The 26706-nt window shown below is 40.0% G+C and overlaps 1 protein-coding gene across 4 annotated transcripts in view; it reads right to left on the bottom strand.

Moving 5' to 3' along the window:
* Positions 1–7713: 7713 nt before the first annotated feature.
* LOC117553933 (receptor-type tyrosine-protein phosphatase U) overlaps positions 7714–26706 on the bottom strand; it is a 171534-nt gene continuing 152541 nt past the window's right edge. For all 4 annotated transcript variants that reach the window (XM_034228070.1, XM_034228069.1, XM_034228068.1 and 1 more), the window contains 9 exons: positions 24420–24536; positions 23456–23610; positions 22536–22671; positions 21748–21897; positions 19646–19960; positions 17368–17493; positions 15385–15542; positions 10441–10576; positions 7714–10331 (listed from right to left, as the gene is read on the bottom strand). In XM_034228070.1, the coding sequence (XP_034083961.1) occupies positions 10269–10331; positions 10441–10576; positions 15385–15542; positions 17368–17493; positions 19646–19960; positions 21748–21897; positions 22536–22671; positions 23456–23610; positions 24420–24536 (1356 nt within the window). In that variant the 3' untranslated portion in view covers positions 7714–10268. The remainder of the gene's footprint in view (positions 10332–10440; positions 10577–15384; positions 15543–17367; positions 17494–19645; positions 19961–21747; positions 21898–22535; positions 22672–23455; positions 23611–24419; positions 24537–26706) is intronic.

Below are 26706 nucleotides of genomic sequence, written 5' to 3' on the forward strand. Positions count from 1 at the left end.
AAAGAACAGTACTCTCCATAACAGATTAGAACTACTCTGGAGATGTGTGTTATGTCCGATTATTTTAACAAAGAAAAAAATGCCTAAATTGTCTGGGGGCCCCTTCATTTGTGGTCTATAGCGTAATGATTCAGCCCTGGTGGCCGGTGTAGAGTAAGCTGGATCTAACATTATATAGTGTGCAGGCGGACTCTACTGAGGATGTTGTTCTCTCCACTGTGAGTGACACGACAACATCAAAAACATGTATCCGCGAGGCAGGTCATGACCCCGTCACCCCGGCCACATGGTGGAGCAGGCAATTGACAAGAGAGCAGAAAAACCTCCTCACTCCAGCAGCTGTCAGAGACTTCCACCTCCGCCATCTTCTCACCTGACACAGAACCAGTAGAATGAGAGAAAAGAAAAGGACAAGGGGGCTTAAAACAAACCTGCTTACAAAAAGGGAAACAGAACAGTGGCCAAAAAAGGAAAGGAGATGTAAAAAATAAGGCAAGGACAGATAGTGGCATTGCAAGAGCAGGAGAGAAATGATAAGGAAAAAGGAAGGTAAAACAGGGCCATGAATTATTCTGTTGTTATCCTGTCTGACAGCAGTCTCTGAAGACTTTTTTGTATTTTGACAAGAAGGTATTCTTCCGTTACAGACGACCAGTGGCATAAAATATTAAAGAGTTCATATCTGCATGCGTGTAGGGACGAGGGCTCGGCCTACATGACACGACGGCATAATCCAGGCGCAGTATTAGACGGAAAAGCCATGGAGACAGATGAAGAGAAATGGCTCTTTCCTCCTCTAATTACGTTTGAAGGTGGTGAAAGACCAGAACATGACACTGACAGTTGCTCTCTCTAGGCAAGAGACAAGACTCTTAAACCCAGAGACCAATTTACTGTCTGGCTGACCTGCAGGCTGATGGGTAAAAGTAAAAGCAGTATGTTTCGCAGATCTAGATGCAATCAGAGGAAGCAAAAGGACTTGCCAAATGTTGTTAAATGAGCAGATGCTACATTTAATTAACAGATGAACATAGAAAAAGCTCACAGAAAACGATGTTACTATAAAGTATAACCCAGTGAAAAAATAAAATAGTAAAAGTTAGATTTTGTAGGTGATTTATTTAACAGTTACATGAGATAAACAAGACAACTCTCATTTATGTCAATATGAATCTTAGTCTAGCATACAGACTTGAAGTCATGTTATCCCTGTGAGGTTGTCAGGTTTCCAAGCAGTTAAAAAATAGTCTTGAACCTAACACCTGCTTACACTGCAACGTGATGTTTTCTACTTAAGAATATGTACTGACTAAACCAAGCGTATAACCGTGAACCGTAAACTTCATACTGTAGGTGCTAGAAGGTCGATTTTGTTGATCGTCGGCTGGTTCCGACTGCATGGAGGTAACACTGTATGTATATATATATATATATATATACTGTATATTTAATTTAGCGTCATACATTTGTCATGCAGCTTTCTTCACAAATTAGTATTGCTTCTGTCCACCTGAAGTACTATATTCACTTTCCTTTTAGCTCTGTTTGTGCTCCACCAACGAGGGAAATACCTGGCTTTTCAGCTTCTAAATGCTTTACTTTGTGCATCAGGTACTCTCAGACTTTATCTGTTAACCGTTGGGACTGGAGAGGTGGTGTACAATGATTTGTTTAGCTGGAAATAGCTGCTTGCTGGAAACAAGGTTGATGAAAGCAGTAAGACTGAAAACAAAACATACAGTTACAGGCCAGAATAGCAATGCCAAAATACACTCAAAAGCACTGTAGAGCTTTGGGGAATGGCTGGGGAGGGGGATAATTCTCAGTGGGTTAGTATTAAAGACAGCGCTAGAAGTACTCATATTATTTTATAGTGTCTTTTTTTTCACATTGGCAGTTGCTTAATCTTAAATTAAAGTTGCTGCAAGCGTTGATTGAGCCGTATTTGGGGAATTTTTACGCCAGAAACTGAATCAAACTGAATCATTGAAGACATTTCGTTTGAGTGTTTGCTTGAAATGCATGTGTTTGCCATTTGAGAAAAGAGCTGCCCTCCCTCCCTAAAACAAATTTAGACTGTCATTTGCTATATACTGTAAACAAATGAGAGTGATTGCAGGCATGTTAGGAGTATGACTCTTCTCCATAAGGTGGGACACTAAATGAAACTAGAAAATGCATTTCCTGCAGAAAATGCGTGTGAATGCTGTAAACTGTGAACATTTATGGCTGAATTTAGCTGAAAATGCAGAAAAAGCTGAATATGTTATTAGCTGAATGGTAGCTGCTTTTAGCTAAACAAATGCAGAAAAAGCTTAATATTTCAAAGAAAAGGTTTAAAAAAAGGTATAAACATCAACATGTATAGCCTTGATGTCCTGAAATAGCTGAATAATGTAATAGTTGAATGGGTTCTGCAGCTGAAAATAGGCTGAAGGAGTTAAATATCAGATGTAAGTAGTAGTGAATTAATTTGTATTAAGATGAGAAAAGAAAGTAAAAAGGAAACTTTTGAACTAACTTGATGGTGAATGATCTGTCGCCATGGCAACGCATTTGATGACATCCCATAATACTCTTAGATGTGTTGATGGCTGCATTGTTACCAAACCTGTGAAGTTTTGGGCCATTTCGAGTATTTTCACTGAAGTTATGAGAAAACCGTGTTTCATGGTGAGCATTGTGTTGCCATGGCAACGGCATTTGAATAAATCTCAAAACTGTCCCGAAGATGTTTTCACGGCTGGACTGCTGAAGTCTGCTGCATGTCAGTTGGAGTGATGACATCATCGTGTTCCATTACTCAGGTGTTTATATTTGAACTAACGAGCTCTGTAGAGATCACAGGTGTCCATTGTTCTGAATGAGAGATAAACCTCTTACATGTGAACGTTTTGTGGAAGAACCGTAACAGATATCTGTGAAATTTCAAAACGTGAAGCATGTCAAGGAAGTTGAGTATCTGAAGTGTAATTTTTGTGTAGTTTCGGGTTAATAATGCAGCCTTTTTGGCAGTTTAACTAAAGGTGTGCGGCTGCTACCGTGAGGAAATATCTGCCTGACATTACAATGGGCTTCAATGGAGGAATGTTGAACGTTTTTGTCACTTCATGCCCTCAAGAGGCATTTTTTTTTTTTTTTTTTTCATCCTAGGAGAGGTTTTCCTACGTTTTCCATGAAAAAATATGTCTGAGGAGTGTAGGGTTTGGGAATTATGGCAAGTTTAAAACATTTTTGGGGGAGAATTTCAGGCACTGCTGCACCCTGTTTTGAGATCAAAGCACTCTAGAGTTAACGAGCTGCTCCATCCACTGTAATGTTAACATCTGAAAAAGGCCTCTCTACCAAGCTCCAAACTAAATTAAATATCTCAAAAAGTTGAAAAGATATCAAAAATCTTTTATACAAGTTTTATAGCTGAAGGTATTGTGATCATTTGAAAGTTGGAATGAAGTGTTTGGCTGAAATTATGTGGAAGGAGAAGCATTTAGCGCAAAGTGTAGGAAAACAGGATTTGAAGGCATCTTCCATTGACTTCAATGTTAAAAAAAGAGTTTAAAAAGCTGAATATTTCAAAAAGTATAAAATATTTTGAAAAAGTTGAAGGTTTCCCATCGATTCCTGAACAGGCTGAATAGTTTAATATTTGAATGGTTTCTGTAGCTTAAAATAAGCTGAAGTTATGGAGAGCCAAAGTATTGGCTGAAATAAGGGGAAGAATAAAGATTTGAAGAACTATAGTGGAATGCTGTAAACAGCATTCGCACTAATGAGGGAATTTTAAATAACTCTTGGTAAGTGAGAAAAACAAAGTGTTGAGAAGGAGTTGTGGCCCACATTTTCATTCAGGATGCAGAGAAGCACACTCTCAAGCTTAACATTACTCAGCCATGGCAGAAGTAAGATACAGGGCTGCATGAACCGGAGGACACAGGGCTCCAGGGGTGTGGTGGGATGGAGGGGTGCTGGGGTTACAGCATCCTGCACTGGAGGGTGCCTGGTGTAGAAGAGAGATGAGGCAGTAGAGGACGCCTGTTGTCCTCCCCGAGGTTAATGTAGTACTATCAGTTGCACAACTGTCTTCCTGTGGTTGCATTTATTTCAACAAGTGCTGGAGGAGAATACGGGAAAGAAGACAGAGAGCACAAGGGAGATAAAGACGTGAGGGAGGAAGGACAAGAGAGAGGTGGATGAAATAAACACTTAAAGAGTAAAAACCTATACGCACTTGAAGAAGAAGTCTATACTTTGTTGTTTTTAAGTGCCTTAACAGGTTTCATTTAACCAGAGTCCTGTCTTTGAAATAATATTTAAAAGAACACAACCTGTGCTATCAGTTGCCACAAAAACAAAGGCAGCAATTAACACTTAACACTCATCTTGTAATTGTCACCGTCTCTGACACAAGTGCTTACAGCTACAAGAAAGGCAATTAGTGTAAGTGTATTTACAATTTCTTTATACTCTATTTTTAAATCACTTAAAAGGAACATGTAACAGTGTATTCATGACAGTAAACATTCGCAGTTATTGTTATTTGACTTTAAAGGAAATCAGAAAGACTTCTGTTTTTGTTGAAGTTTTGTCAAGGATCACAATGAAGTATGACTGATATTACTTGTCGCTTGCAGCCCAATTTGTTCTGCTCTAAATAAACGGTAGGACAAATCCAGTTGCTAAGCCAGTCCCTCAAAGGCCTGACCTTTTGATAAGCCCATCCCTCAAATTGATGGCAGCTTGGAGATGCTTTATTGCCACAACCTAGAAATGGTTCATGTTGACATAAGATGTCAAGAAGAAGCGTTTCCCGAGAACCCCCAAGGCCCAACATTTCTCAATGTGTACTAACAACAAGAGATTATCCTTGGGGAAAAACAACTTCAGTCTCCGCCTCACCTGAGATTGTATTTTTATCAAGAGATGTTGGTAGAGACTGATTTTCTGTGTAAATCCTTGATATTTCAGCACTATACCTTCCCAAACTTTTACAGCTACCCTTTGCCTTGTTTTATTTTACGGTGGCCATGTCATGCCACACATTAAGTCTCCCTCCACTGGCTTGATTCAACTATGCGTGCAAGGCCTTGAAATGATACAGGTCAAAGCATCCTAAATTAAAGGTGGCTTGTGTCCATGGTAGAGGCAACGTACTGCAAGGGTTTGTGACAGCAAAAGGTAAGTGTGATAAAGAGGAGGGGGACGGTAGAGTCATTCGTGTGTGCTGTGATTCTGGTTATCTGTCTCGAGCTTCTTGTTTGCCTGAGCATTCGGGGCTGGAACCATAGGGAGCTCCCTCTCTTGAACCATAACTTTCACTGAACTGGGAGCACACTGCTGAGATAAGGGCTCCAGTCTGGCCGAGCGTGGCAGTGGAACCAGTGAGGAAACATGGTGGAAAGAGCCATCTGGCCAGCTCCTCTCCGTCCTCGCTCTGATGAACACAGAGCTGGAGCTACCTGTCTTGTCTGCTGCTCTATTCAGCAGAAGTTGAGCACCACCATGTTGGTAAGACAAGATACTGTATGTGTTCACATTTCACATTTTGCATTTATTAGGAAAATGGAGAAGAATTTCTCATCAGAGAAAAGCGGCCCGTTTACAAATCTGTATTGTTTCCAAGAAAGCACATTGATCCCAATCTCTCTTCCTTTTTAAAAAGCCTTTAACACTGTTTCCATGCCATGTTAAAGGATATGCATGCATCTCTGCTTTCTTCTTATCGACTGAGGCTTGGGCAAGGTCACCCGCAAAAGCTTTTGTGACAATTCTCTCCACAAGAATATTGGATTTTATCGGCATCTTTTAGTAAAGTATTTAGCATGAAATAAGAAACGCTTAATATTGAGTCAGAAACACCACTGTGCTTTGAGACAGAACATTTAGCCAAAGCTAAAACCTTCCAGGAGGTATTCAGCCTGTCTGTAGATATTTGGAACAAAGCGAGCACAGTTTTCAGAGCAGTTATTTTCAACCTGAGGTACTTTTCCCCCAGACACAAAAATCGAGATTTTTTATTATCATAATACAAATATCTATCCAAATACAAATCTTCCACTAATTTAACGAAGTTCAAACACATTAAATGCTTTTTTTTGTTAGTGCTAATGAATAAAATCTAATAAGAAAGATAGTAAGCCAGCAGAGAGTTAGCTAGAAGAGATATTTTGTGGCTTAATTATCTTTTTTGTAACACTTTAATTATCTTCACCTGTCCTGTAATTACTTAATCACTGATTCAAATACATTGAACAAAATATAAAAAGAACTATCTGCAAGTTATGGTTAATTATATGAAATAATTGTCTATTATTCATGGATAAAAAGGAGAAATAGTTAACGTTAAGTCATTTGTTCAAGCAGTAAAATGAATGGATACATCGTAACAAATTTAAATAAAATGGTTGTCTAAAATTGGTCAAAGTTAAAAAGCTTATACTTAGCGTAATTAAATGGTGAAGTGAAGGAATGGTTTAAATATTTAGATAAAAGTTTGTTAATGAATGAATGGAGAAGTAGTTGTTGACAAACAGTTGAAAAAGTTGGTTAAATATATTTGATAAATGGTCAGACAAATAAAGGTGGAAAACGAATATTCAAGGCGGTTATCACTATACTGTACCTTGCCCTCTTTCTTTATATCAGCTGAAGTGGTGGCCCTTTCACAGAAACACCAGATGAGAGTGTATCTACTGTGAAGCTCACCAGAGAGACCAGGAGAGACATCCACCAGGCCTGTCGGTGGAGGAATATTAGACAGGAAGTCCAGAGAGAAAAGACAAAACCCAGTTGGATCTCGGCCCCATGATAGTTACCTTACACATGGCTGTCATTACACCCTCAGAATTAAATGATAAGATTCCAATTACCTTCTAATTTAAACCACCGGTCACATTTGAGACGAGGATGATGGAGCCTGCCGCTAAGAATTTCAGGTTGTATTACTTTTCTGCAGGTGAAAAAGGAAATTGAGAAAATCTTTTAGATTAAAATAGGATAGTGTAAATGACCTGCCTCCATGAAAAAGCTCCTTATCCATGTCATGTTAAATCTATAATGCATTTGTTCTCCTGCTCACTGTCATGACAAATGAAAAATCTTATCAAAGGAACTTTTTACATTAACAATATCTGAACTTGTTTTTAAGGTTTATCAATCTCCAAATGTGTTAAATGCAAATCCACAGGGCCTGCATTGTCTTCATCCCAACAGTAGGGGTTCTTGTCCTCTAATTAATCCGGCTTGTCCCCCTGCTAAACACTGGATCAGTTTGCAGGACTGCTGCATTATTCAACGTAGCCGTGGGTGAGAGGAAGTCTGTGGTCTGGAGTCACCTTACTCTGGGCCGAGCGGCAAAGCGAGACAGATGGAGAAGGATGAGAGGGAGAAATGAAAGTAATGGAAGAGGAGTTGAGGAAGGGGGAAGGTGAGAGGAGGAGGGTGATGAAAGGGGGGAAAGGGGAAAGAAATAAAGAGAGAGCTTAAAAAGAAGAGAGAGATCAAATGGTTGATGTGGTTCAAAGCGAAGGGTAACAACTAAAAGACCACATCCGTATGAGAAACCGCAGAAGGGTCAGAGGTTCGTAGACAGGAAGTCCATGTCCAGCTTTCAATTCTTTGCTTCTGCTGACAAACCATAAAAAAAAACACACTGGCTTTTTGTGTTGCTGTGTATGCTTTTCTGACAGAACACCCAATGATGAGTTGACAACAATATGTCTCTTTCTCCCTTCTTTTATTGTTGATCACTGTTATTCTTCAGAACCAACCCTTTTTCCCCGACCTCAAAATACATCCATCTCCTCCGTCTCTCTCTTTAAATATACAAACTGCGCCCACAAATACAAGGTTCATGTCATGTACCATCGCTTCATACAGAAACACACATGTGAAATCAGCGGCAATCGTCGTTTAGAGAGCCGTCATAATAGAAAGCTTTGGAATGGCAAAAGTACATTGCGCTCACACAGTCTGAAAACAAAGCTGTTGAAATAAACTATGTGGATCAGGATATACTGAAAGTAACTAAATGAAATACAAAGCAGACAATAGATCCATACATGCTTTGACAGACCTGTTTTACTCAGAGGAATGAACCATCAGGGAGACTCAGTTCACACTCGGCTGTTAAAAGTTCTGGCAATAAACTCACAAAATGGTCATTTACAGCACATTCACCTTGGTGGCTATGTAATGGTTACTTACTGTACGTCTTTACTCTTGGCAAACATATAGTATATTATTCACATAGTATTCACATAACATAATATACATCTGTATGTACACATTCCTTCTACCCTCGAGAAAAAGTGTCCAGGCACTTCCTGCAGTGATCCTGGGTCAGATCGCTGACCACAATGTAGCTACCCCATTCTTCATCCTCATCAAAAAACAAGCTGCTCTATCAGTGAGCTGTGGGAGCCTGGTGATGTTTGAACATGGTTAGATTCCTCACATACCCTGGCACTCCCATCTGAACCAGACTGTGAGCTGCGAACTAGCAACAGAGTTCGCATAGCTGCCATTTCTCAGTTTCTGTGGGCTTCAAGGTGTCTCTCCTTGTTTATAAGGGCAGGTCCTGGAGTGATACCTTTAATGCCTGTCTTGAAATCCTGCACTTGTAAAAATGTCAGGAGATATGGTGGTGCATAACATATTTATAAGGGCAATAACGAAGTGAGAAATAGATACTTTCTTGAACATACTGTAATGTTAAAAAATACAAAGGAAATAGCTTCCTGGTTCATTTCACTAGCTGACCATTATGTGGATAATACTGCCTGATGTTCTTCAATTGATCAGGGCATTTACAACACTAAAGGTCAGCATGCCTCGTCTGCTAGGTGAAAACAAATGCATTTAATTTGGTCAGACCAGTGGTATCTTAACAGCAGGGTCTGTGGGCAGTATTTCTTATTGTTGCTCTTGTATACCATTATTATTATTGCAGGATAGGTAAGATGGCCACTATTGGGAGAACACCAGCGGTCATGCAGTAGCATTTTTCCCTCTGCAAAATGTAAATGCCCCTTTTTATTTATATATATTTGATTTATTTATTTTACACCACTAGGAACAACAACTGAAATTCATGTCAAAACGTATCAAAATGAACCCCCTTCCTGAAAGGGTGGTGATACAATTCAAACTGGTTACGCTTGCTTTACAGTACAACCAAATGCCTCAGACAACAAGAGTAAAAGGAGCCACAGACTCAAACCTGAAACGCAGCACTGGTTGAGACACTTCACCACGGCATTAATGGAACATTATTTTTCATCACGATGGCATGTCAGTACATTTCCAGCAGATTCCCCCCCTCTCTCTCCTCGTCCTTTTTTCCTTCCCGCTGGATATAAAATACAAACAATCACTTTGGAGCGAGAACAATAGCTGATGCAGTACATAGTGTATCTTCGTAGGCATACATCAAGATGAAGCAGTGGAGCAAAGTAAAGAGAGGATTCAAGTCAGTCGATGGGATTGGCACTGTGACAGTAATGAGACAGGAATCTTCAGTGGTGGCACCAGGCCCGGTGCTGTGGTCCCTGGAAACATCCACCAATAGCACACATGGTAATCCAGCACAAACATTATGGCAAAATACAACACATTGCACTACTGTACAGCTTCTGCATCAACACTGTTGAGGGCTGGGCTATCCTAATGCTGTAGGTCCTTGTTAAAATATCTTGTTGCTGTTTGTTCACCAATAGGAAAACCTTTTAGATGTATTCAATGATTTGAATAATCTGTCCTATCAATAGAGATTAAGGCAGTTTATGGTATGGTAGATAAGTCATGCCACAACCGCAGAGCACTGCTGTTGTATGTAGCTCTTGAAAGAGAATAGAATGCTTCCACGTTTAGATAATTCTGCTGTGACTCTGCACTTTCATCCAGCCCCCATCGCTTTTTAAACACAATGAAACAAAGCCCCTCTTCAGAATAGACAGGTCCATTTTGTTGCTCAGAATATTGTTTGGCTGCTACAGAGACCCTCCGCACAAAAGAGCTTTAGTCCGGAGGCAAAGAGGACCAAGAAAAGCACAAAAAATATCAAAAGAGATAAACATCACCAACAAGGAGGAAATCACAGCTGTACATTAAAGGTTAAAAGTTAGAACCTTGATCTTGTTTTTTTTTCTTCTCTCTTTCTTTGCAGTCCGTTCAAACCATAGGTCCAAACACTAAAGTAGAGGGGTCTCTGGGGGGCTTTCAGTTGAATCTCCAGCTGACGGGATGTCTTCACTGTGGTGAACATTTGGTTGCTATCTCCCTTCAAAGCAGTCCAAGTACTCCAGGACAAGGTCATAGCAGAATCGATACTGGTCCTGAGGAAAAATACAATATTCTTCAATTAAAAATAATAAAATAACATAATCATAGGCATATTCTTGCCAATTGAAAACACACAGTTTATTTATTTACAGACGCTCTCACCAGGGACTCCACCATATTGGGTTTGCAGTTGCGTAGAATTTTGACTGCATAGAAGATGTCCACCATGTTCTGGTACTGGATCATCTCAAGGAGAATGTTGCTGGCACAGAGGGTCCCACTGCGACCACCACCGTTACTGCAGATGAGAAGATAAGTTTGAGAAAATAAAAACAAAATACAAATATTCAAGAAAAGCCTTTTGTTTTTTTAGATCAAACCAAATCAAATCAAAATGTATTATAGCCCCAAATCACAATAAATGCCTCAAAAGGGCTGTAGAAAGCAAACAAAAGCAAAGACAAAAACAAAATACAAACGTCATAGCATAAAAATCATGAAAACATTATACAACTTTATACAACAACATAAGTATTGCCATGTGATAAAAGCATGTGTCTGAAGTAGGGCTGTCAAGTTAACGCGTTAATAACGCGTTAACGCAAAAAAAATTAACGCCACTAATTATTTTAACGCGATTAACGCATGTGTATTTTTTTTCCTCGGCCGCCCCGTAGTTTCAGAGCGCATCGAGTTTAAAATACCATCTACAAGCTGATGCTGACAGCCCCGCTCCTGCCGCCCGCTTGTGGCAGACCACACTTCCACGCTCACCGGCAGGCACCGACTGGCTATCGGGAGGACCGGGAGGGTGTGTGTATGTGTGGCCCGAGCGAGCGAGAGAGAGACATTACGTGCATTGTTGTTGTTAGCATCTGGTGCTAGCTAGCTGCGCTAACGGATATAAGGAGCTGTTTAAATGAAAATAGGAGCGACATTTCGCCACAACTGCGCCGAGCACTTGACTTTATGCAGGAAGCCAGACAGTGGGACATTGTACGAAAAGTCAGCACACTCAGCACGGATAGTGCGCAACATGATTGCAGCGTCCAGCGTCCAGGCAGCTCCCGTTCGAGCATATGCCTTGAGTTGCACATAGCTCCAACACACACACACCACACACCACACACCACACACCACACACCACACACCACACACCACACACCACACACACACACCACACACACACACACACACACACACACACACACACACACACACACACACACACACACACACACACACACACACACACACACACACACACACACACACACACACACACACACACACACACACACACACACACACACACACCATTTGTATTGTATTATTGTATGAGAGGTTCCAGGTTGAATTGAGGCGAATATTTGTAATGTTCAGAAGTTGTTTGTTGTTCATGAGAATATTTGTCATTGTTCAAATGATAATAAACATTAGCATAAAGCATATTTGTCCACTCATATGTTGATAAGAGTATTAAAAACTTGAAAAATATTCCTCTAAGGTACATTTAGAACAGATAAAAAATGTGCGATTAATTTGCGATTAACTATGGACAATCATGCGATTTAATCGACTGACAGCCCTAGTCTGAAGTGATGCTAATGTAGATGGAAACTAGGTGATGGAAATTAGTTGATAAGGAAGACAGATGCGAAGAGAAGGGTTTTGAGTTTGCTTTTAAAGGAGTCAACGGAAATAGCTTTGCGGATCTGAAATGGAAGACGATTCCAAAGGTGAGGTGCTCGGAATGAAAAGGCTCTGCCACCTACAGATGATTTGTGAATTCTGGGGATGGAAAGGAGACTTGCATTATGTGATCGTGGGAGCCTGGTAGATATTCGCGGGGTAATTAATGATGATAGATGGATGTGCTAGTCCATGTAAGATTTTAAAGGTTAACAGTAAAATCTTGAAGTCTGATCTTATGTGAATCAGGAGCCAATGAAATGAGAACAGGGGTGATATGATCAAATGTTCTGGTTCTGGTTAATATCCTGGCAGCTGTGTTTTGAACCAGTTGTAGTTAGGCGGTTGTTGATTTTGGTAGCCTGGAGAAAAGTGAATTGCAGTAGTCCAACCGAGATGAAACAAAAGCATGGATTAAAGTTTCAGCATCGGCTAGGGAAAGCATGGGACGAATCTTTGAAATGTTCCGAAATGTTTACTATGTTTGTATATGTACATGTATACGGAATTACAGGACGGAGTCCAGAACAAATGTCCTTACGGGGACAATAAAGTGTATCGTATCGTAAAGAGACATTTTGAGTTATTTTTGTTGTTTTGGATGAGTTCAGATAAATGCTTTGTTCTAGCCGAGCGAAGAGTGCGCTTATTTTCACAGAGGCAGTTGGACCACTCGAGTGGAACATTTTTGAGTTTGGTTGTTCTCCATTTGTGTTCCAGTTTTCTGCATTTCTGTTTCATAGACCTTGGTTGTACCAGGGTGATGGTTTTGGTCTGGTTTTCCTTTTATAAGAGGGGTACAAAAGAGTTAAAGGCATCCAGCAAAACATGATTGAGAGTGTCAGTGAGCTCGTTGATCGATGGTGATGATAGAAGATTTGAGTTTATCAGCAAGTGTATGAACAGTTGTCAAGTCAGTACGACGGGTAGTATAGGTTTCAGAATGGCTATTAATACGACTAAAAGGTAGCGTGCTCCTAAAAGTAAAGACGTAATGATCTGAAAGTGCAGGTAGATGTGGTGACAGTCATGTCTGAGAGGGTAAGGCCACGTGTTAAAACTAAGTCAAGTGTGTGACCATGGACGTGAGTGGGTACATTGACGTGTTATGTGAAATCAGTAGAGTCTATGAGATCTGGATCAGAATTATCCTCGATATGAAAAATGAAATCTCTCATGATTATAAGATTGTCTGATCGTGTAAATATGCCACAGAGAAAAGAAGCAAACTCAGATAAAAATTGTGAATAAGGCCCAGGTGGTCGGTAAACAATTCCTATATAAAAGGATTCTTCATTTGCATGCATAAGAAGTCATTCAAAGGATGTAAAACCAGTCATAATAATTTGATTTAGTGACAGAGAACCAGAGCTGTATATTTTTCATTTCATTTAATCGTTTATTTGAATAGGGACAATGCACATTAATGAACACTTAAGACAAATAATGCTTCAAGTGTAAATATGCCAGATTTTAGCTTTGAGCTAATTTCCATCCGTAGTCCCTGACATACAACATAAGAACGTAAGTATATAGCAGCTAGGCCCCCACCTCTTCATGATTCACGAGACACTTGCAGGCTGGTGTAGCTAGGGGGTGATGCCTCATTCAGGCTTACAAAGTCATTTGGCTTTAGCCAGGTTTTGTAAAGGCCCATGATATCAATGTTATGGTTGGTTATCATTTCATGGATAAGCAGAGATTTAGAGGACAGTGAGCGAATGTAAATAAAAGCCAATATTCAGAATAATACTTTGCAAAATGGCAGGTCGTGAGGAAGAGGAGGGTTTTATAGAAATTAGGTTATGGAGATTTCTAGCATTGTGGTTGTAAATCTTATTTACAATTATGTGTTTCTTCTTCTAACGAACAATGTTGACTCGTCTGTCTGCCACTGATGATGAATGGAACATTTGTGTGAAATATATTGACAAATAGTCATTGATTGAGATAAAACATTTAGACATTTCCTCTAGCCATCATGAGGTTTACATTTTTGGACTTCAATAAGATTCTCCCTTCAGGGTGAGTTGTAATGGTTTTTAATGATTTACCAACAAGAGCTTTTTAGCTTTGCTATTCCAAGCACACTAGGTAGTGCTGCACTGCAGCCTCTTTGGCCCCAAATGAGTATGACAACAATAAACAAAGTGATCATTACAAACCTGCCAAAACATTTGTTTCAAGGAATTTATAAAGATAATCCTTCCAACTGTCTAGGTCATAAACCCAAGAGAGAAACATATTAAGAGAAAAATGGATCACCATAATTATTCTTAATTGGGCTACCAAACATGACTAAGAATAATGTTTTATTGTAATTTAAGCGGCCTTGTGTTTAAACATACCCCACCAAAAAAGCTTGTGCTGCTTTGCCTTCCATTAGATGAACTGTAGGTTCAGACATCAACTGTCAGTACATTTCAATGTAAACATGTATATTCCCGTCTCCAGCTCGAGCTCCCGAAGACAATAACACAGTATAAGCAGGAAAGAATGTGTGTAATCTGATAACCCCATTATTGTGTTCATGCAACTGTACCTCATGAAAAACACTTGATACCGTTCATACAGCATGCAGATGCAATATCTTGATACAAATAATGACACAAGAAAAGGAAGGGAAAATCAAGAAATAAGAGCAAGGATCCTTGGAAATATTGTGTTGGTCATCATAAATTAAAGGCAATATCAATAAAGTGGTGGAGGACAATCCAATTCCTCTCTCCTGAGACATCCGCAGGGAAGGTGGGCATGGAAGCCTCCGCAGCGTAAACAGGCAATATTAAGGTAATCAATCGTCGTCAGTGCTTTGGCAGTGCTGGATTTACTGTAGTGAGATCCATCGCATTCTGTATTAAGCCATAATTGATTTGATCTCCATAATCTCTTTCCTGGTTGTCGTGGGTAACACTGTGTGACAGCGCTGAGTGATGTGCTTTCGGATGGGGGTGGTGGAGATAAACGTGTGATGGGTTTGCAATGAGCTGGACGGCCCATTCATATTCATCAACGGATGTGCACCCCGGGGGCTTAGAACAACAGAGGGGCATACAACAACACACACTGCTGCACTACACCACAATTAGATTTTCTACATTATGAAAATACTAGCAAGGAAAAATACTTTTCAATGCATCGCATCTCATTGCCCAGAAAAACCCACATAAACCATCACAGTCACAACACGACACAGACTCTTTCTCATCAAACAGTCATGATTCACCATATTTTAACATTTATGTGATTCTCCCCTCTGAGAATAAGATTTTGATTTAAATGCACTTTTAAATGTCACTATCCAACAGCAGTAATGTCCTCTCTGAGACCTTTTCAGAGAGGAACGTATTTCTGCCTTCTCTCTTTCTCTTTTAATTAACAGTACATGATGTGTGTTGTTAACAGATTACTCACAGGCAGTGGACAACAGTGCGACCTTCTCCACACTCCCTCTGCCATTTGTGCACTTGAGCCAGGAGATTGAGGAAAGCCTTCTTGGAGTCGGGAACATCTCGATACGCCGACCAGCGCAGGAACTGGAACTGACACACCACTAGCTGGCCCTCTTGGAGCTTGGGATGCAACAGAAAAAAGAAAAATACATGAGTAAACCAGTGCTGTGAGTGCAAGTGTGCTTGCTCCTGTTTGTGTCTGTGTTAAAGTGCATTTTCTGGTTGTTTTAGTATTTTCTGTGTGTGCCAGTTAACACCCGTGTAAGAGTGCTCCCTAGGCTGTGTGCTGGCACTCAGCTGTGCTCACTCAGCAGACTGACTTTGAGATATATAGGTCTGTAGAGGTAAGCCAGGCCCGGGATGTGTGTGTGAGAGGTCCCTGTGTGTTCATAACTTTGTCCCGTGGAATCTCACCTAATACTTAAGGACCAGTGGAGAACTGTAAGTCATGCAAATTGGGCTGGCAAAGACACCAATGATGCACGTAGGAATTGCCTCAATGGAGCTGGGATTTACACAATGTACTCTTCTTTTTTTTTTGTTATACAACTCACACATACATACGCTTACAATGCACTTTCTTTGACTTTTACTCCCTACCAGTATATATCATTGTCACACACAGGAAGAACACACCCTAATGCAGTGAGAGGAAGAGGTTTATGTTATTTCTGTGTGATTCGACTTTTCCCACACGGTGTTAAGTTGCCCTCTGCTTGACTGTGGTACGTACTGAGTGCAACAAAGGTGCTCTGGGTGGAGAGGAGAATGACAAGGGCGGTCGACAGAGGAGGTGAGGATGCCAATCAAGAAAGGAAGTTCTGTGCAAAGCATGTCACGCTGCTTCTAATAGCAGCCAAGAAATGCCTTGCATACAGATTTCTTCAATAATTGGGTTGACAGTGATCCTGAGTGGAATGCATGCATGTACTTATGCAAATGTGCAGGCTTTAACCATACCTGCATAGTCACGTAGAATCAACCATTTTTATTTATTTTTTTAGAAAATACCTCCCTGACATCCCCCGTGCTCCCTCTACCATGACAGAGCTGCCAGATACTTGATTTAGCCTGTTTCACAAGGTCTTCCTAATTCTCTAAATGCCACATACTTTGTAAAAATGTGTGAAGAAATGTAAAAGAGTCTGCTATGCAGCTTGAGAAGAGTGTCCTGCCACGGAAAATAAGCAATGCATTATGATGATAAAAGCCCCCTCTTTGGTATGCCAACATGCACCTAAGGCGCTTATCGAAATGACAAGAAGAAATTGAAAAAAGGGAAAGAATGACCTTTATTGCCTCTCTGTTAATGGGCTTTTCTTGCATGTTTGCCATAGAAAATTATTTTAATATGTATCACTCTTATGGGAACATCTTGGTGCGTCTGGTTCTATTTTCTGGACTAACGAATAACAGAACAATGTCCTTTGTAGTATGTATGATACAATCTATGAACCATTGCTATCTTTGTATTTTTAACATTGTGCTCAGTGCACATCTCCAGGCTATATTTTTTAGAGTGTATTTACATTTTATTTATTTGACAACCTCCTCTTTCCCTTGAGGCACACACTAGAGAAGCACCGTTGTTTATGCATAAGAAAGAAATATGGATAAATAATGATGCATAGGCACGAAACTGTGTGGAAATCCAGCATCAAGTGAAACACTCATCCTTTGAGTTTGCTTACAAGTAGATAGAAATTCAAATCATAATCTACACAGTATTATTACAACCGAGTCTATAGTTCTTTGACTTGAAGGACTTGTGTCATGTCGTGTTTAGGGGCACATTACAGCTGGTAGCTCTAAATGTACTGGTAGTCAAATGTGAATTACTGGAGAAGGCCACAACTAATGCATTTCTAATAAGGTTCATGTTCATTTTGTGAAATACCACTGAGTGTCACAAAATGTCCTGTGCAGGCTTTGTTGAATGACTCACCCGTGTGACATTCTTGACCCGAAACAGACGAGTGATGACATCTTCGTCAGCAGACATGGACAGAAGCTCCACCTCCATGGGCCCGTACTGCTGTAGCCCGGGCTCCGGCCAGTACTGAACACACGGCTACAGACAGAGGGCCAGGTAAATGAAAGAGAGAGATTTTTTATCAGTGATTACATGTTAAGTGTTAGCACTCGTTTATTCTCCGGCAGTTGTAGCCCAGAAAAAAATCCTTTGCTGCTCTCAAAACCTTGGATCATCAAAGAGCAAAGGGATTTAAAAAGCTGAAATGATGATATTAGGGAAAAGTCTAAAGTCTAAGGATAACGCAAAGGAAATGACATAATACAGTTGGAGTATGGTGTGTGCCTGCTCCTACTTAAAATAAAAGATGAAACCGTAGCCTACTGGTGTTAATGAGCGGGGAGAAGCAGCAAGAGGAGGGAGAAATGTAACATTCTTTGCTTTCTTGTAACAAGAAAGATGCAGAGTACTGCTGTGCCATGTGTGAACTCTTTAACAGAGTTTATAGCGATGTCTTGGTGAGAACAAGATAAGATGGTGATAACAATATTCAAGCAATACAAAAATTAACTGCATTACATTGAAAGAAAGTATGAACAACATTACAAGCAGAGTAAAAGAAGAATAACATTTGAAAGGGGTTAGCTATAATTTATTTCTGTTTATTTGTATATTACTAGACTAGGGTGTTCTAAAATGGCATGAATGAAAAAAGGCAACACAGAAACTCTTAATTAATACATTTAATGAGCAAATCATACTCAATGATTCAAGATGTAATATAATGTATTAACATAGTATCACAGTTACAAAGCCTGTCAAAGCACTTAAAGTCATGTTGAGAGGCAATTCATCAAAAAAAACATCTTTCAGTAAAATGCTCTCAGTGTGAGTGCCAAATAGCAATGAATTACTGTTAAATGTTTACCTTTTAGCAGATTTATCTACCCAGTGAATATTCAGATGAATAAAGTCAGAAAGAATATATCCAGTTTTTTGGATAAAATAAGTTAAATAGTGGGTAACTTTGCAGCAGCTTGTTTGGTGGTTCTTTTTGTCAAAATCGTTTTTTCAATCAAAGACTTTTATTAAATCAAGTTATGTTTTTGTCAAACACACCGATTCAAAACTGGCAATAAATATACAAATATATTCACTTTGGTGATTTAATTAATCAAGTGAATTCTGTTTTCACCACAATCTAAGGTAGACCTTGGACTGAATAGTATTCATAATTAAAAGTAAGCAGCTGCTTTCCGAGGCTGTGATACAATGTATTACATATTTCACAAGCTTAATTTTGAAAGTCCTACCAGGCAAGGCTTGTAAGTGTAGCCTTTACTCCTAAAAAACAAAAATCTAGATTTGCATAAGCCACTTTCTTCAATGTCTTTGGCTTTTGGCTTGTGTATTTATTAATTATAAGGTGTTAATACAAGGTAAAATGAAATGTTTGCTGAACGTATAGCTTCATTTGCTCAACAGTTTGCTGCCAAACTCTTGATAAAAAAGCCTCTAATATGATACTATACTTCTAAGCCTCTAGGATTAAATGCTGACTTTTAAAGCAATTCTCAGATAAGCACCTGATTATCTGATAGAGCCTTATTTATAATTTTAAGCATTGCCCTTAGAGATCCAGCCACCTTTAATTACCAAAAGAGTTCTGTTTAACAAAGGCTTAACCGACTTTAAAATCTCATCTTTTGGTTATTTGTTCCAAGCGATTGGTGTTGTTTTTAATTGAATATTAAACTTGATTCATGTGCTGTGCTCTAACTCATTATAATATCCATTATAGTCTTAAAGAAAGATCAGGGAACAGCAGAGGAAGACATATGCTCATGAGAAAAAGTGGAACACCAACGGAAAAAAAACCCGGATATGTGGCTGGAGGGTAATGCAAGCCTATTCTTCAGAGATGTATCTTGAGAAGGGGAAGGGAAGACTGGGGCGGGTCTTATCTAGTCATGCCTTGAGATCAATGTGGTTAGGGATCAAAGCCCAACAAAATGGCATGAAGGAACTAATCCTAAGCACAGTAAGATACAGACACTTTATTATTAGTAAAGGCGGCGTATTCTTGGGAAAGTCTGAAGTAAAGTTCAGATAACTAAAGATTGAAACCAAAAACTTGTATGCCAAAGAGCAGCTCTTGTGCAGGTGAACTCAAAAAAAATGCTATGCCTATTTTCCTGCATAGTGTCAACAAATCGATTGGCAATAAAGCAGTATAACACTTTGACCTTACCCAGGCAGAGTTTGACTGGTTGAGTTGGTTGAGCATGACCACTGCTGTGCAGCCGTAGTCGAAGACCAGCCTCCAAAAGTCCGCTGTGGTCCCCGGCAGAGGGTGAGGGGTCACAATGAACGCAGCCTGCCGATGGAAGCTGTCAGCGAGAGCAGCATTGATGTAATTGTTGCTCTCCCCTTCAGTCGTAACCAAGAAGGCCAGGGCGCGATCAGGCGGCAGAACATCCATGCTGCGATTCTTTTCTCGGTTTCTGGGCAACAGAGCGATGCTGCACTCTTCCACATCCAGGTGGGGAGTCACAGAGTTGAGCGTCTGCAAATGAAAACATGTGAGAGGTGAGATGAGAGCGACAGGAGGATGAAATAAAATTGAAGAGAGAATTAAAAGGATGGAGACACTGCAGAGGATTCAAAGATGTTAGGGAGGAGTAGGAGGAAGAAAATAAATGAATCAGACAGAAGGAGGGAGGACTGAGACGCAGAGAATGAAGAATACAATAATGTTAATTGAAAGAATCGTAATATTCTGAACATCACGTTGACAAACTGATTTAAAAGAATGAAAGATAAATTAGGCTGACTGTTTTCTAAAAGGAAATGTAATGAATAAAAAAAAGAAAAAGAAAACCTCAAAGGGAAATATTGCATACCAATGTTCTTGATGAACTCTCTGTTCATTTAGCTGTAATTATATTAGACAACGGGATAAAAACATTTGGATCATAAACACACAGCATCAATAATAGATCTGTGACTTGCTGATGTCAGTACTACCGGTCGGCTGTTTGCAGCCGGCAGGATGACAGAGTAAAAGACAAACACAGAGCTCATTGGGCGGTGGAGAGGCTTTCAAAAACAAAGAATGGACCCTTTTCCAGTATTACTTTGAAATGCTAAACCTGGAATCAATGCGGCTGCTGTTTGAGCTGTGCAGCGACATGGAGGGGCGTTTGGGGGTTGGGGGGGGCAGCAGGTACAGCATGTGGGAACACAGCTGGCTCTTTTCTCTCCTAATCAACATCTAATACAATGTTCTAACACCACGTTCCTACAAACCAGGCAGAGGATTTCACAAAATCAAAAGTAAAAGGAAACCAACAATATCGCCTGCACAAATCCACACACACATTTATGAGTGTATATACTGTATGAGACACAAAAACACACATATGCACAATCACACACACATTTATGAGTGTATATACTGTATGAGACACAAAAACACACACACGCACAATCACACATTTATGAGTGTATATATGAGACACAAAAACACACACATGCACAATCACACACATATATAAACACATCCATCCATTAGCCCCTTACTTTCTGCACTCTGTTGATTTTCAAATGTCTGCTGTAAGTGCATTTCCACAGCAGAGAGGATGTACTCATCGTCTATAGTTTATGTAACTGTCTGAGAACAAATCATACTGTTTTAAATGCAAATGTACAGTACTGTACATATCAGAATAAATGGAAAGTAAATACACAAATATAATACTCTCCAGGTTACAATTGACTGTAAAAGTATACATTTTATCATAAATGATGTAACCTTAATATGCAAACCATCCGCTTAACAACATTACGTTAATATTACTTTTACAATATTATTGTTACTGGTACTAAGAGTAGAAGTGCAGGTACAAGGACAAAATAATGAAATTATTCATCTGTGCTCTCATTAGGAATATTGTAGTAGTATTATTACTACAGAATACTATAATAGTATTAGTACTCCAGTAATACGAACATTATATTGTTGTTAAAGTTCTAGAAGAATGAAATAAGTATGACATCATTTGGTTGATGCTGTGTGTGGGCTGTGTTATTCAGAGTACCTGGTTTGATGTTTTTTACTGCATTTTGAAGAGGGACAATTACAACATTTACAAACATTATCATATCACCAGATTTCCCTTTACTTAGGTCAAACGTAACTTTAGTATCACAATTTAAACATAACAAAACCAAACAACATCATAAAGAACAACTTAAAAGAGGGAGTGGGAGGATGTGAAATGGTTTCATATTCTAACAAAACAAATATCTGCCTAGGAAGTTGATCGAGAACATGTCGAGGTAATGACTTACCTGAAACTCCTCCCGTAGCTGAGAGGAATTACTCTGGGAATCGACTCGCAGCATCTCTTTGTAAGTAACCGCAAACTCATTTACCAAGATGGCCGTCTCCCCGCACAGACAGGCTTCCAAAATAGCATCATGGATGAAGATGTACTGCTCCTGAAAGGACAACAGGTAACATCATTTAGTGCTGTGCTTGTGCATGTATTTACTTTAGGTGCTGTCTGATAACACATAAGAGTGTTGTGTGTTGCTGACAGGTGAACAAACATTACCATAGAGGTGAGTTGAGAAGCAAACAGATGTGAGAAAATAATCAAACAATACGACTAATGGCAAAGATTTTTCATAACCTGGTTCTGAATGAACCATGTACAACACATGTGATGTGCATTTAATTAGAGGACCCCTGTAAATTACTACAAATGTAATAAACAAGTCAATGTCAAATTTACATAATAAGAGGTGACTATGCAAATGATCAGCACATCTAGAGAACGGCACGTGCCTACGCAGCACACTGAGAGACAATGTGAGTCTTTTCTCTACAACTATTGCAATGACCTATACATTAATCCCAGAGGGGGAGTATGATAATGCACCCCACTCATTCTTTGAATTTTCAAACAGCAAAAGGGAAACGCTAATGTTTAAAAACTTGACTCTCCGGAAGTTTTCCATTGGAGAACACGCTACAATACTATGACCAGTGAAGCAAATGTATGCCAGAACATCTTTAATATTTGACTTGAGTTTAAATGTGAATGGGTTTTATTTCGCTGTGCTCTTGACCTGACCTCTGTCTGGATCATGTTGATGCGTCTGGAGCAGAGGGTTTTGACACAGTTGTAGATATCCACCACGCCTTCACACTCGGCCATGTCCAACATGACATCCAGCACGATGTAGCAGCCGGTGCGGCCCGCCCCCACGCTGCACACAGGGGACATCTTTCATGAGGCACCATGTACAATCATGAAGCAATACATCAACAGACTTTTGAGTGAGTGATATTGTTGTTAGAATGTTTTTAAAAGATACAATAGCCCTCCTCAGGAGCACAACAGGATTTTAAGGAAAATGGGAACATTTAGCAAGACAGCTATAACATTTGCCAAGCTAAAACTAGCAAATGGGGCAATACCATGCTAGCTAGGTAGAAGGGGGTTTGGGGGTGATGCAATCCCTCTCGTTAGTAAAATGACCTGAATGCATCCCCGTCCCCCGTGTTAAAAATGTACCAATCATTTACAAAACGTTATGCTTTGGCTTTACTTTCTTTCACTCAGGTAATGGAAGATTCGCTAGGCCAAAACTGACAATTCAGTGAAAGTAGGCCTACATCTGAATATCTCTATCCAATGTCTTAGGGTTTAATTAGTATTTTTTACTCAAGATTACATTTGATTTCTGGAAATAAGGTATTTTAACATAAAAGACAAGATACCTGGGCCCGTATTTTAGTTTCTGTTTCAATACTTGTTTCACAGGACAACTAACCTAGCTAGCAAGGCTACCAAAGATTAGCCTGGCAAAGTTGCTGATCACGTTCCCTCATTCTGAACATCATAGCGGGCTCTGAGCCTCCCAAAGAAGAATAATATCTTCTACTAATACTAATAGTCATATTCTGAAACATGAATTGTGATAACATTTACAACCTTTAGTTTAGTTTTATGACACCACAGGATACAGCTGCTGCTAAGCGTCACTTTACCTGCAGTGGACCACCACAGGGCCGGCGTCAGGAGGCGTAGAGGCTTTCACTCTCCGTATAAAGGCCAACAGTCCGGTGGCATGATAGGGCACTCCGTGCTCCGGCCAGGATGTGAAGTGGAACTGACGCACCTCATGCTTGGTTGAGTATCCTCTCTGTCAACAGCAACACAGTGCACATTAGCATTATATGTAAACACCACATTTACATGGTTTGCACATTAACCATAGTAGCCTGCAGGCCCTAATTTCATCCAAGACGTGCTCCCATCAATTTAGAGACATTCCCTCTCTGAGATTGATGTTAGAAAATGTGTTTCATTGTGAGGACAACCAGGACATTATTTACATGAGGTGTTAGGCCTCTGGGCATAACATGCTAGTAGCAGCTGCAATGTGACAGACACGCAGAAGGAATTACTGAAGCTCTCGGAGCTCATGGAGGGCTGTGAGTTTTCTCCCCTCTACTGGGAGGCTGCTGCAGTCACACAGCAATTTATTCCGCTGTACAGAGATGACAAAGTAAAGCGGAGCAAAGCAAAGATTTGTCGAAGACAGAATTCCAAAAAAAGAAAGGAATAGAGCTATGAAAAACAAGCTGTCACCAGCTCCCCAATTCGTGCCGATTTGAATAAGCAGTAGCGTGTGCCCATGGAGAGCAAATGTGACAGTTTGATGATAATTCTGTGTTTGCGCCACTGTCAATCCAGCGTCGCTCTGAGCCCCTCCAATGATAGATCCCCCAGGAGATTGACAGGATGGAGTCCATCAGGGGCACAAAGACGGCAGGGGCATCCTCATAGCTACTGGTGTTAATTCCTCCCAATTTAATACGTGGCCCTCAAACACATCTGCAGTAAATCCTGTCAAGTACCTAATCCCCTCTATTAATGTTCTACTTCTAGGCCTACTTCTAAGAATATAACAAGTACTAATACATGGAAAGGAGGGTTACATAAACTTACCCTCTCCAAGGCAAAGGTGCGAACTGTGTATTCAGCCAGTGTCTCCGTCTTAAGAAGGGTGATTTTGATGTCACCATACATCTCGCTGTCATCAGGCCAGTATTTAGAGCATTTCACCTGTTTTAAAATAGGGAAACCACAGTGTTAAATCCTAATGTTAAAATTCCTGAAAAATGCACCAGCTGAAAAAAGGTGTAACATAAATGTATCCGTTTGATCGTGTTTTTAAAAGATTGAATATCAACATTTTCTTTCTCCAGTTCAAAGCAAAAAACTATCGACTGGTTCAACCCTTTACACTGTATACAGTATACATGTCTGTGATGTTTCGCTTAGTTAGAAAAGTTTTACACGCGCTAGTTTTTGATCATAAATAATATCGTCATAGCAAATGCATGTGTACAGCTGTCCACATGTACAACAGCGGTGTATGAGTGAACTGCATTCTGCAATTGCCAAAATACAATTTCCTGCCTAATTTGAGGATAAACTGAACTAAAAAGGTCTATACAGTTGGCTGTAAAACATCCATCCTTAAGCAAAATCCACTTTTTCTTATTCATCCTTTGGGAGACAATGTGATCCAGTGCTTCCTCAATTTATCCATTTGAGTCCTAAAGTGCCCCAATGTTCCTAAAATGTATCCCTCTTAAGGAGCAATTCCTTTGAATCTACCCTTCTCTTTGAAAAAGATGCCTCATATACAGAGGTGGTGCCAGAGTATTTTTGTTGGGTAATGTATGGTAGGGCTAACCCATACAGTGGTGGGGCTCAAGTCAGTATTTGCAATGTAATTACATACACGCCCCCCTTGACAGTGAAACGCCACACGTGAGGTTTAGATTATTTCCCTGTCTCAATCAAAATGGAACTGTATGAAATAAAACGGGACATTTGTCTTGTAGTAAATAAAAAGGGATCACTGTGAACGTGACGTATGATAGTTCACGTTGAAGATCCAATGGGGATACTGAATGGCGGTTCCGACTGATCTCATCAGTAATGCATGACGCAGACCCAACGTTTCGTTGCTCTGATTGGCTGTAGGTCTGACTCTATTGAAATTGCATTCGGAGGCATTTTGATCTGACCGCGGCCGCGTTGATATTATAACACCAGAGAATTTCCACACCTTTAGTGTATAAAACTCCCCCACTACTTAGACTATTCCTTGCACCCCTCTTCTAGCATAAGCCCGAATGGTCTCAACCATATTGCATCAGTAACGTGCACTTGTTGTAACAGCAGGATCAGTTTGTGTGTTGTGGACACGACCCGTATATTTTCGCAAGCCGTGTTCTCAACATTTAGCATTTTGCTTATTATTATTATTTATGCCATTTATTGGTATGGCTGTAGCCTACCTCAGCCATACCCTGGCGCCGCCACTGCTCAAATATTTTCATGTATCTAAAAGGAAGATTATACCAGCTGAATTTCTTCAATGATATTTGATTCCAATCCACTCTCTTAGTTAGGACGGAGCATCATGAGTGAGAACAATGTCAATTTACGTAAATAGCGTTATTATATCGTTAATATCACCACTGCAACCGCAAGGTGACGTTTGAAGAAATGGCACAAGATATCATCTTTGATTATGAAAGTGCAAAAAGCAATAAATTACAGGTTTGAGATGGGCTTTATTTTAGAAAACTTTACTCAGTCTACTTTTTGAATTCAGGTGTCCTTACCACTATATCTGAAATGTAAGCATTGAAATAAGCATTGAGCATTCAATCGACCAAACATTTTGTTTTATAATTTCACGGCACAAAGATAACCAGAGTCATTATAATTCTTATGTAAGTGATCATTATAATCAAATATTTTGCACTTCAATTTGTCCTTTGTTTGTGTGAAATGTATTTGTGACACGTCAAACAGTGGCATAACAAGGTTGTGATTGGCCCCGGTGCAAATATTGTTTTGGGCCCCCCATCGCCCCAAACATAAGCGCACGCTGATGCCCTCACACACGCAGGGACATACACAACCACTCAGAAGCGCCACATGTAGGCTATCAACAACAGCCTGCCCTGGCCTCAGACCACCACAGCCTGACAACGGCACAGCGAACTAAAAAGAACATTAAACCTGTTTCCTTGATGTTTGTCTCTGGGGAATGGGCTGGTAGGCCTACATGGACCGGTTGCTATAATATAGCTTTTGATCTTGGAGTTGGGGGTCTCAATAGCGCCATAGAGTCCCCTATAGGTTGGGGCCCTTGGGGGAACTGTTGGAACACCGCCGGGCACAGCCAAATCCAGCCTCTCCTCCTGGCTGG

The sequence above is a fragment of the Gymnodraco acuticeps genome, unplaced genomic scaffold (assembly GCF_902827175.1).
Source record: "Gymnodraco acuticeps unplaced genomic scaffold, fGymAcu1.1, whole genome shotgun sequence".
Taxonomy (NCBI): Eukaryota; Metazoa; Chordata; class Actinopteri; order Perciformes; family Bathydraconidae; genus Gymnodraco; species Gymnodraco acuticeps.